The 12,194-nt window shown below is 49.3% G+C and overlaps 1 protein-coding gene across 4 annotated transcripts in view; it reads left to right on the top strand.

The window, feature by feature from the left end:
• LOC105287554 (slit homolog 2 protein) overlaps positions 1-11,961 on the top strand; it is a 74,270-nt gene extending 62,309 nt beyond the window's left edge. Inside the window, exons 1-2 of one of the 4 annotated variants that reach the window (XM_011353164.3) lie at positions 7,298-7,719; positions 8,139-11,961. In XM_011353164.3, coding sequence (XP_011351466.1) covers positions 7,522-7,719; positions 8,139-8,837 — 897 coding nt within the window. In that variant the 5' untranslated portion in view covers positions 7,298-7,521 and the 3' untranslated portion in view covers positions 8,838-11,961. Of the gene's footprint in view, positions 1-7,297; positions 7,720-8,138 lie in introns of those variants that run through there. The other 3 variants (XR_003406579.1, XM_026969955.1, XM_011353165.3) reach the window with 3 other exon arrangements.
• The last annotated feature ends 233 nt before the right edge of the window (positions 11,962-12,194 follow it).

The raw sequence follows: 12,194 nt of genomic DNA, 5'->3' as shown, positions 1-12,194 counted from the left end.
ATAAAAGACACATCTGACATATTTGTCTCGATCTCGTCGCGACGTAACGATTGGATCTGACCTCCTCCGCCTCGGAGGAGGCTTCCGCGGGCGCGTTTTCGCAACGCGCGTTATCCGCGGTGAATTAAATTAATCTCTCTCGCAGACGGCGGGATTGTTGCGGGGAATAGGTAACGCCGCGTCACTCGTGAGTTATTATCGCGCGAGAGGCGCGTCTGTGCGCTCTCTCGCATCCGCGAGGAAGACGTCACGGCGCCATAACCGCCGCCTGCGACTGACATCGCCCCATGGAAACCGCCGCGTACGCGAGAGTTCGGGGCGCGGTTAAGGCGATTGCTCGCGGTTTTGCGGAGGCTGTGCGGTTAAGCGCGGCCGACGCACGTTTACGTGTGTAGCGTCGGAAGAACACGGGAAACGATGTCGGAATGGACAGCGACGCCTTTCCCGGCCTGTCAGAGAGAAAGGGAGACCTGGCAGCTCCGATGATTCAAGCGGCGTGACACAGGAATGGGATCGCGTTGTACATTCTTTCGGGTGTCGGATACATTATGCAACTTGCGGCAGTTCCGTCCCCCACGTATCCGCAGTCAATTTGTCTCGAGTTAAACGCGCGACGCGGCATTAAGCAGTGAAATTGAAGCGAGGTGCGTTCATCGCTCGGCGAGTTGCCTGAGTCGGCATTCGCGACATTCGCGCATTCGGTTATCTTTGCACGACTTGGCTTTCTGGGAAGCTCAAAGACTTCCGAGTCGTCATCGTCATCGTCGTCGTCGTTGTCTTGCAGGTCGCGCAACCACCGGAAGCTGCGAGAAGGGCTGGCGAAGATGCGGCGGGGAACGGGACGAGTTCGCGCGGAACAATGGCCGGAATAATGGAAACTAATGCAACGTCGGGTGCTGGGCGCCCGCGGTCTCGCTATTGAAGGAATACCGTCCGTTCCGGGTATCGTCTCATTGTTTGCCGGATTCTGCGAAGTCGGAGTTGGCGGTGACGCGGTCCTCGGTTCTTGCCGCTCGTGCATTTCGCGGCTCAAATTTCGCAGACGCGTTAGCTCCGTGCGCGGCCGCCTTTCTTACCTCCCTGCCGCGTGATTCGCGACTACCAAGTAACGCAAGAAGCGCAAGATTCGAAAGAGAGTCAGCTTGCCTCGGCGCATTTCCGACGCGTACGAGACACCCGCGTGTTCGCAGAAAATCAAGAATAATGTCTGCAATAGATATTTTAGTTTCAAAGAATTTATTACATCAATAAAATAATAATATTCATTGAAAATCGACCGAAATGAGACTCAGGAGAATGTAATAAAATTCCTTAATTAGCTAATTATAAATTAACTCTAATTAGATGTAATTATCCTTTGGGCACGCTCTTGTAAAACGCTGTTACATCATCCCGACAACTCCAATCGTCAACTCTATCGATTTATAGTCACTACTGTGATTGAAGGGTCAGAAACGACGTGTGCGAAGCATATTAACATAAGTCGTTCATTGAAAGATCAACGATCGATGTGCGGACGGGCAGCGGTGGTTTAAACACGTTTAAGCGTTCACCGCGTGAACCGACCAACTACCATGCGATCCTTTAGCGAGTGGTTCACGGTCGATCGTATACCGTATAAGGGGCGTAGATTATCGCGATGCAGCCGATCGTCGGCGTCGGCGGCGGCGGCGGCGGCACGGCCGAGTTAAGAAATAAATCAGGGCAACGGTTTGGCATTAATTGAGCCGCATTGTATAACAGAGCGCCGGTGAAATACGCCGCTCCATCGATTTACGATAGATAAAACGTACTTTATGGGGATGTTTCCAGGAGGGGCATCCGAGTTGTTTACAGCTCTCGCGGCGCATCGCGAAGGAAGAACGAAGCGAGCGAGAGAAAGAGAGAGAGAGAGAAAGGAAGAAAAAGGCGCACGACGAGGCGGCAGATCGAGCGAAGGAGTCTCCGGGGCTGAAGGGCTGAAGGGAGCAAGGGCTGAAGACGCAAGACATGAAAAATGCCTCGCGTGCGCGACGACGAGCGAACGCAGCGAGTCGGGAAACGCGAGGATCCCCCTCGCGAGAAAGATCCAGAAAAGGCTTCGTTCTTTAATACTTTCTCCCTTCAGAGATGCAGGTCGTCGTTCGCGTTTATAGCACGGTGTCTCCATTACGCAGTCGCATTGTGAATCTTCAAAAAGATTAATTTCAGAAGTTGAATCTTCATCAGCCTGTTCTCGATCAATGGAAAGAACGTGCACGTCATCAAAGTAACGTATCCTTTTCAATTCGCACATTCCAATTTTTACATGTGAAATTCGTTGTCTGCAAGTTCGTGCGCGGGTCACGCAGGTTTCCAAGCACCAAGTACTTTCTGTTTCCATAACTTTCATAAGCATGAAAACATCTCGATTGCGCTTGTAAAACCAAAAGAATCTGGGCGGTCCTGGAGTCGAGCTCGACTCGGCTCTGTGACTTACGCTACCACGAATTCCCATAATTTTAGCCACGGATACGTGCGCACATGCACGACGATGTGGTGCCCCATAAGCGGGGTATCGTGTGGCCTGCTACAGGTTACGCGATAGATGCGCACGTGGAATGCAAAGCTACGGCGATGCGTATGTACGTGCACTTAATGATCCGTATGCTTCGGGCCTTCCTCCCTGCGCCACACGTTAAAGTCATATATCAAACGGCTAATTAATGCCGCGCGTAATTACCGCCTATCATAATGCGAACGGCAGAGTCCGCGCGGGATGCACAAGGGCGCGAGCATCCCCCTCGCCCGAGCGGTGAGAGGCATCCTTGGGCGAGAAGTAAAAAGATAAAATCGCGTTCCTCGAGTACGCGGCTACCTCCCTCGCGTACCTCACATCATTTTTCCACTGCACGATTTCATGCTTGCCAGTCGATTAGTAAATTTAGCAACGCGTTATTGATTCGCGAGAAAATGTTGCACGTGAAAATGTAAAGCACTAAATAATAAAAGCACACGTGTGTCCAGAGCAGACATAATAGGGACGACTCGGAATTTACAAACAAATGTACAGCTTATTACTATACTGTCGAGATGAAATACGCGACATTGTGTTGACTGTTATTGACGATTTTCAGAATAACAACTATTCGCGTCACAGGAAGTGACAATTGTTTCTGTTAAAAATCTGACTTTGTACAAGGTAATTTTGTAATAGTAGGTACATTAATTGCGAGCGCAAAGTTCGGAGTACTACACGATTAATTCTGAATCGCGTAAGCCGGTCTCGCACATCGTGGATGACAGGGTTCTCTCGCAACCGTTATCGCGTCTCCCGTCATCCTCGTTTTACTCGTCGTGCACCATGCGGCGCGCCGCCGAAATTCTTAAGCGCTCTTGAACGCTTTTCCAATAATCCATTTTCGTGTAAACGCGCGCCCGCGCGCGCAACTTTCCGCATTAGTTTCCGGCGACTGCTGGCACAACTGCGCGAGCAGCGTCGAAAGCAGGATCGGCAATCAAATAACCAGTCACGGAAGATATTTATTACTTGCGCGATGCATCATCGTTCGAGAGAAAATCGAGGACAAATATAGCAATCACTTAAAATTTTCTTCTTCGAACCTCTCTCTTTCTCTCTTCAAGTATCTGAATTTTCCGAGTAATATGACTCGCTGAGAACATGGGGTGCAATTCTTCTTTACCCTTTTCCTGTTCCCCAGCCCCCTTTGATTTGACGATCAAGCGTCGCGATGAAAACGCATCGCGAATCCGCGAATCAGAATTTCATCGGACTTTGCGCTTCTTTGCACTCGTATCGTTCCTCGGTGCGTTTCTCTACATCCGGGGCAACACGCACGTGCATCCAGCGCACGTGCGCGTCGGCACAGACGGGGTTTACTGCTCCGCACGCCGCCGCACCGGGACTCGTTTACGACGCCATATAGTTGGTGCACCACCGCCGCCACCACCGCCGACGTATCGTTTCGTAACGCCGCCGTCGCGTATCAGTTTAACGCGTATCCGCGTTAACGTATCTCGCCAGCCCCCCCTGATCGCCCACCCCCGTGAACATAAACATTTGTCTGGGCCGACGAAGAGCGCAACCTAGACCAAGCGAGCGAAATGTCGACGGGACGGCGCGATCGGCGTTGATACGCTCCTCCGGGCCTTATCGGCGACTGCCGACATCGTCGTCGTCGGCAATTTTGCGTTCCCTCCCCGCGCTCGTTATGAACGTAATAAACGTAAAAGGAATAACGCTGAAAGCGGTCGCTTAAACGTCGCTTTTCTGCGATTACAGGGCGGACGGCCGGTTAATGCGCCGCCGTTCGCCGACACGCGAATCGTTTCGCGACGCGGGTATACTCGCGCGATTGGCCGCGCGGATTTACTCGCGAGCGTAGACATTTTTCGTCGACGTATCTAATATCTCCGTCGTAACTTATTGATCGTGTCGGGCGAGTGTGTTATCGGCGCTCTCGCGGTCCGCGGAAACCCGCAACTTGCAATCTTGCAAAAAGGTCGCGCGCGAGATGGAGAAGCTTATCGGCGCATCGGCTTCGAAAATAAGATCGGCGAGGAGGTCTCGTCGGGTCTCGCACAATACTGAACGGGACGGCCGCCTCTTTGCATGTGCATGTGTGCGAAGAACGCATTAATAACCGACGATTATGCAAACAGGGAGAACACACGACGGCGGTGATTAACGCGCCGTTATCGGCGCAAGCGGATTCCGCGATTCCGCTCCGTACGGTGTCTGACGGTGCTTATCTCGGGCCTGGGCGATTACCGGCGACTTTTCCGTGACCCCCGCCGCGACTAATCGAGCGCGACTATCGAGCGGGCGTAAAACCGCGCGGCGTATTCGATAAATTATGCATTCCGCTGTGCGTGCATACGCGAGCTCGTGCGAGTTTGCAAAACGCTTGGCGAGGAGGACACGGAGACCCTCTTGGTACACCGCGCTCGCTCGCTCGCTAGCTCGCTCATTCTATGTACCCGAGAGTTCTATGTACTCCGCGCGAGGGAGCACGGAATGTACACGCGCCGACCGTGTAAAAGCCGGCGGAAATATTTACACGCAAATTGCGTAGCTTCGCGCTCGGAAGCGGGACGTCCGCATTCGCGTGGGAGAGACCGGTGGCACCCTTTAGTTCCCTCTCTCTCTCTCTCTCTCTCTCTCTTCTAACCCGTCCTTCCACCGCGGCTTTTCCACCCATTTCAACCCCCCTTTTACTGCTCCCTTTGCCCCTCGGACCCTTCACGCCGCTGGACAACTGTTGCTGGTAGTGCATCCATTATTACGGCATTACGATTTGCCGTCGTGCCGGCAGCGTATGTATGGTCTTATATGCACCAGTGTACGTGTGCGGCTGGGTTCGCATGTACCTGTCGCCGTACATGTACCTCGCGTACTCTCTTCCCCGTTAACACCTTCCTTCGACCTCGCGTTGTACTTCTTCCGGCGTGCGCGACATATCGGTCCCGCAATGCATCGTTATCATGAACGAGGGGTACCAGGAAGCCGAATCTATTCGGAGATGACTGTAATTCGAGACTTTTGATCTACATCCGACAAGCAGACAGTCCTAATTTTGCAATCGCTCGTTCTACGTATATTTATGACGAACGTCTGGCTCCGACTTTGCAACTGCATCCTGCTGATGATTGGTGACCGAGCACGTTTGCCTCTTCCTCTGAGATTTATTAATTGAAACACGTCTGAGTTGCGTCTAATTATACGTGACAGTTTAACACGACGTGATAATCCAACGCGCGACAATTTTCTGGCTGTTTAATTGCGAGATCGCATTTCGCGGAGGTGAACGTACGTGCGTGCTCCGTACGTTTCGTAGGTGTGTCATTAGAGATACGCATCTGCGCGCGCGTGCCTTTATTCCCGCACGGGGGATGACAAATGCGCATATATATATGCACGGCGTGTGAACCATACGGATACGCCATCAGATCGGTTGGCTACGCGAGAAAGCGATCGAAATGACCGTCCGACCAACCAGCCAACCAACGGGCTTTATTATTATGCGGTGGCACCGTGCAATTCACGCGGGCCACAGCTTAACGTCTGTAAAGCACGTAGGCATTATCGCGCGAACGGGGGGTTCCTTTAATATTTCGATCATAGCGAGCGCGCGAGTCATTATGCTCGCAAATCCTGCCGCGGGCCGTGCACGGTCACCGCGCGTCATGAAGACATTACACGAAAGTGCCAAAAGCTGTCCCCCAAACCCCGTAATTACGGGAACGATAGTTACGTGTGACATAATCCAGCAGCCTCCCTCCCGTGCTTTAATCCATCGGAGAATGTCTCGACATTGACACCTCATCGCTATTTAACGATACTGTTTTCCGTTTCGTGGACGTTTGATGTACGTGAGAAAGGAAGGACAAAAGTAAATTGCAAGCTACAAAGCAAGTGCTACAAGAGCCTCGTAGACAGAGGTTTGCAAAACTCCAGTACGACCCATTAAATGACGAAAGTTAAACCGCATGTCGCGCCGACGTCGTAACAATGTCGTACTCGAGAGAATCGAGTAAATCTTTATGTGGCAGTTTCATCGGCCGCTTAACGCGTCATACTTGAGGTATCTCGGTATCTATGTCACGATAAGTCTTATCGCGACAAAGTATTCGCGAAACGGAAGTTCGAGGTAGGAGGGTGTCTAGAAAGGGAGAGAACGGAACTCGGTGTGTCGTGAATGTCGCCCCGAGTGATAAATCATCCCTCTCCCTCGGAATGCGGATGTCGAGGACGCGTCGCTGCTAAAGACACGGTGATTTCTCTGAGTCGTCAATTCGACGCGCGTTGACGATTCATCATCGGACTGATCTTAATAGGAGAAGTGTATTGAATTGCAATCATCACGAGCTTTTTCACAAAGCAAAACCGGTTCCAATCACGCGGACCATTCGCGCCGAATAAATTATCAGAAATAAATGCGAGACACCCTAATTATCCGGCTCCCGAGCTTTTATCGCCATTCGTGCAATAAGCCTGTATCCAGAAATCGAACGGATGCTATAGGCAATCCGGTCGACGATCCACTCGTCGGGACGAAGAAACTGTATGCAAGGCAAACGAGGCTCTCTACGAGAATTTTTATAATCGATGCCCCGAACGCTTCTTCATCTCCGTCTGGTCCAGAAGTGGCCGACAAATTAGATGCTTGTTTACGGAATAAATAAATAAATAAATATATATATATATATCAATACATGTATTTCATATAAAATAAATTAAATACTTATACAAATTTTACATATACAAATTTCAAGTATTATTTTATCAATTTAACGTATCAAAATTCGCGGTTTTCTTTTATATTTAATATTAAATATTCATATTTCAATATGAAATCAATTCGAAATTATTTTATTATATTAAATATCCAAGAAACTATCGACCACATATCGTGAATCCTCTGCCGATAGTTTAATATGCAATGCACAGAGCATATGTGTCGCAATACATTTACGATCTTATGGTCCGGTACTTCCCTGGCTGGTCGTTATTTTTCCTCGATGTCGTCGATAATGCTCTAGATGACCCTGACATCGACTATAAGAAGCGAATGCGAGAACGACCAGTATTCAGACCTCACCGAAAGACTCGTCGCGATGAAGCGTGTCCTGGAATTGCTCGTCCTCGCGACGATTCTAGCCGCGTGTTCGGCCGATTGCCGACCAGGTTTGAACGGACGTCAAGATTGGTACCAGTGCGAAGGTCTTACAAATCTGCAGGTACCATCCCGCGCGATTCGAGATTCGAATCTCTCTTTTACTGGAGCTCCCCTGTGATTAGAAACATTAAATAACCTTCCTGTTTTATCTCGTAGAGACTTCTATCTTTTGTTAGAATTAAGGGAGATTATTTATGTATTATTTTATATTTTCTGTATTTCTAAAGCTTTATATTTTATTATTATCAGTTGCGCAAGCATATTTTACACCATGATATATTCCAAATTCAAATCGCATTATATCTAAGGACTAAAAGCATTTATCATTCCACACCGATTTCGCAATCATACATACATCATTAGAAAGCTGCGGATTGTCAAATTGCTTTAACTGCCATCTTTACTCTTTTCACGCTTCCAGAAACTATCTGATGTAGTAACATCACATTCTGATATGTATATTCTGATATGTATACACAGTTACAAATACCCGTGGGCGCGGTGGGCATCGAAATCAGGAACTCCAGCATCAAGACAATACCAACGGACGCGTTCTCCGCGTACGGCGCCACCCTGGAGGAGCTCAATATCACTGGATGCGGCGTGGAGCAGATCGAGCCTAACGCGTTTCGCGGTCTCGGCAGGCTGCGCGTGCTGGGCCTGATCGGCAACAGGATCCGCGTGCTGGACGCGTCTTGGCTGCAAGACCTGACGAGCCTGGAAGCGCTGATCGCGTGGCGCAATCGCATCGCCGAGATCGACGCACGATTGTACGATCTGCTGCCCAATCTGGAGTACTGGGACATCGCGTACAACGAGCTGAACTTCTGCCTGCCGCCCGACATGCTGCGCAGGCTGACGAGGCTGAGGAGGATCCACATCGCCGGCAATCCGTGGTTGTACCGATGCCGCCCTTCGATGACGTGGTACCTGGGCAAAAACCACATCCATTTCGTCCAGGATTGGGGCGCCAACGATAGGCTGATCGAGGATTGCCTCGTGCACGAGTTGCACGCCGATGTCGATGACGCTGTTCTGCAAGGATGTGTCGATCGCAAACTCGTTACTGTCGACTCGGCGCGCGCTCTGGCCGATTTGAGCGAGCATGTACGCGAACTCGCGAGGAAGGTCACTGAGCTGCAGGCCGACGTCGATGCTTTGAAAAAGAACATTCATTGATCCGTCGCGAGCTTCGTTGTTTGTAATTCTTTTGTTTCTTTTTATGAAACTCAGCTGTGCTAAATCAAGAGATGTCTTAGTAGCTATATGCGTTTCATCGTCGCGAGTTTACAGCGACGATTTTTCGATGCTTTCGATGTTTTTTTTGCAGTTTGCATTTGCATGTTTTAATTTGCATTGAGATTAAGATAAAGCCGCAATAATGTTCATGCGTTTTTGATGTCTCAATATAATTGAATTGCAGTACTTCAATAATTACTAAACTGTTTTCTGCGGATAATGTTGAGGTAATTTACTTGAAGTATATCTCCAATTCTAACATGCGATTCTAAAGCTTCACGATTCTTAATAAGGTACGAACAGTGATTGGCTACAAACTATCGTTTCGGAGAGATTTTCGCGATTAGACCTGCATCGTTTTCTGAATAAACGATTCGAATCGCGAGTTCTCACATGCTAGAAACTAACGGTAATTCGACGCGTTCGTTCGCGCTTCAGTGCGTCCGGAATGATCGAAACGTTACGAATGATCGAAATCTTACAAGTCGTCGAGTGCATCATGCATGCTGCGTGAAGCGACTCTGGGAAACTTCATTTTGATATACTTAATCGCGCTATATTATTCGCAAAAAGAGACATGTGGCGAACTTTGATTTAACTTTAAGTAAATTTTCGCCAAATCTGAAAATGTATTTTCCTATACAACATCTCTTTTTATATTGAGCTTTTGCTTTTATGTGATCATTTCATGAGTCAGCAACAAATACGTTCCCATAAATCTGCCCTGTCTTTATCTTGATCCCGTTCCCGATCAGAAAGATCCTCGCGAGGATCTTCGCCGTTCTCGCGTTCGATCTGGCGTGAGGCGTCCGTAGATCACGGCAGCGCGTCGAATCGCTCGCGAGCGTATTAAATCATTCCGCGTGTCCGCGGTAGCGCTCGTCCATGGGGCACCGATGGGATTCTCCCCGCAACACCGAGACAAGAACATTCCGGCTCCAGTTCAGCCGCCATTCATCAGCACCGGTCAAAAAATGCGTATCGCTCGCACGCGTGCAGCAGATCGGCGGCTGCGCGCGAACGCTCGGGATCTTTGGGGCGGTTTCCGCAGTCATTAATAACTCGCCGGGACGGCGAGAAGCGAGAAGCGAAAAAACCGAACGGAGAAGGACTGGGGGGGTGTTCGGCCCGCGAGCGAAACCAGGAGCGGACAGCTTCGTCACGGTGCGGAACTGTCCGTTATGCTCGCTGCGCGATGCATATTCTCGTTAATGAAAGCGCGCGCGGCTCGCAAAAATCTGCGAGTCGTGTATCGCAATTTGGCGGAGCGCGATTGATCTCGTGATGAATTATGAAAATTAAAACGGCCGGAAAATCCTTTCAAGAATCCAGATAGTGCAGCAGCAAGATAGCTCAAGATTGGTTCCGAGAATCTCGAGAAGGATAGCTTAATCGAATATGCAAGCAATAGCTTGGAGAAACAAGGTAGAAGCCCTTAAATATCGCGGAACCACAAAAGTTCTTCCGCTTATATCGTCTCTCGAGGCTCCTATTCTAGAACTCGAAGATGAACTTTCTCTGTTAATAATACGAGAAACGTTTGATAAGTCCTTAAAAAATATATGAGATGGTGGCACTAATATCAAACTGACATGATAATTGACGTATATATTAATATATATATACGTACATATTTTCTGAAAGCTTATCTCTCTCTCTCTCAAACGACCCTCATATAAATGGAGCAAATAGGGATTTGAAATGCGATTAACCTAGACAAACAAAAGGTACGGACCTAAAAATTTTCAGAATTCGAATTTCGAAATATTATTCCTGATACTTTTGTACTGACAATTTTGTTCATCATTTGTCCCATATCGGGCTCTCATTTGCTATCGATTCACACATCAAGCAGCCCTTACTGTAATATCATGAACGTTCTCAAATGCTTGCGCTATCGTATGCTATTCTCCGCTACCTTGAAGTCAAACGTAAACCGCGAGTTTGAGCCGAGATCTCTTTGGCATCGGAGACGGTGATGAGATAAATCGATCCGTTCGGTCGTTTTATCGCGTGATCCACGAAGGAGAAAGAGAAAGAGAGAAACGGATTTCACGGCGAATCGACGCGATTCACGGGGTCGAGTGTACGCGATACGGCGCATCTATCCACACAGATATACACACACATAGACAAACGCACACGCACACAGAGCCATACACGCGCTCGCGCGCACGGTAGCCGCGCGGAAAGGACATTGTTCCACCTACTGTGCGCGCGGAAACTACCGGTTCTCCGTGATTTATGGAGCGAGTGCCCCGCTGCTCGTGCTGCCGCCATCCACCGCATCTTCGGGGTCCTCCTCTTCATCGTCATCGTCGTCTCCGTCTTCGTGCCCCCTCGTCCTCGTCGCCGCTTCACCGCCAAGCATTCCCTGCACGCGGGGAGTGCTCCAGTTCCCACGCAGAGGTTGCGCTTCTACTCCCCCGATCTCTCGATCTCTCTCCTTCTCTCACCCTCCGATCTCTCTGTCTCTCTTTTTCTCTCTCTCTCTCTCCTTGTCGCTCTCTCGCTGTTCACCTCATCGAGAGCGCTCGCTCGACGATGCGAATCGTAGCGCACGCTGCACATGCATCCCGACCACGCACACCGGTTACCCGTGCCGATGCTGCGCGCGGTGCATCAACATCGCCCGCTGCAACCCGGAAATCCGGACGTAACACGGCCTCGATGAGGGCTCCCTCCTTCCTCCCCCTGTCCCCCGCCTCTCGCAGCCCGCGTTGATCGTCGGCGAGGACTCGGCGATGCAAGACGCCGCCAGATTCCCGGATCTCCTCGAAATTAACAACGTCGATGGATAGTTACGCGCTACGTCCGCGTTGCAGTCGTGTTATTAAAGCGCGGAAAGTAAAATACGATACTGTTAGATAAAGTACAATAATATACCGTAAAACTCTTAGATTTAGAATCGCAACACGGACATCTTTCTGATCATAATTTCGTTGCCTATTTCCAAAATGACGATCGGAGAACGTTTCAGAATTTTATGAAAGCAAATATCCGCAAATAGAAAATTTAGAAAGTAAATATATATGTGTATCAAATATAAATCTCTTTTAACGAATATTTTATGTCACACTTTATTATGTACCTACATATCTGAGTGTCTTCCGAATCCACACCGTGATCCTAAATCGGAACAGGGGTTTCCGGGCTTTATTCCGCCGGCGGTAGTAGCCATCAGCAGGACCGTCATATCAGCACGTACGGAAGAGAACGTAAAAATCAAGAGAATCTGCAGAGAAGTAGAGCGAAAGAGAGGGGAATAGAACGTCGTCGATACACCACGGTTCACCT

Source organism: Ooceraea biroi, chromosome 5 (assembly GCF_003672135.1).
Source record: "Ooceraea biroi isolate clonal line C1 chromosome 5, Obir_v5.4, whole genome shotgun sequence".
NCBI lineage: Eukaryota > Metazoa > Arthropoda > Insecta > Hymenoptera > Formicidae > Ooceraea > Ooceraea biroi.
The sequence above is the reverse complement of the archived record's forward strand: the minus strand, read 5'-3'. Positions and strand labels throughout refer to the sequence as shown.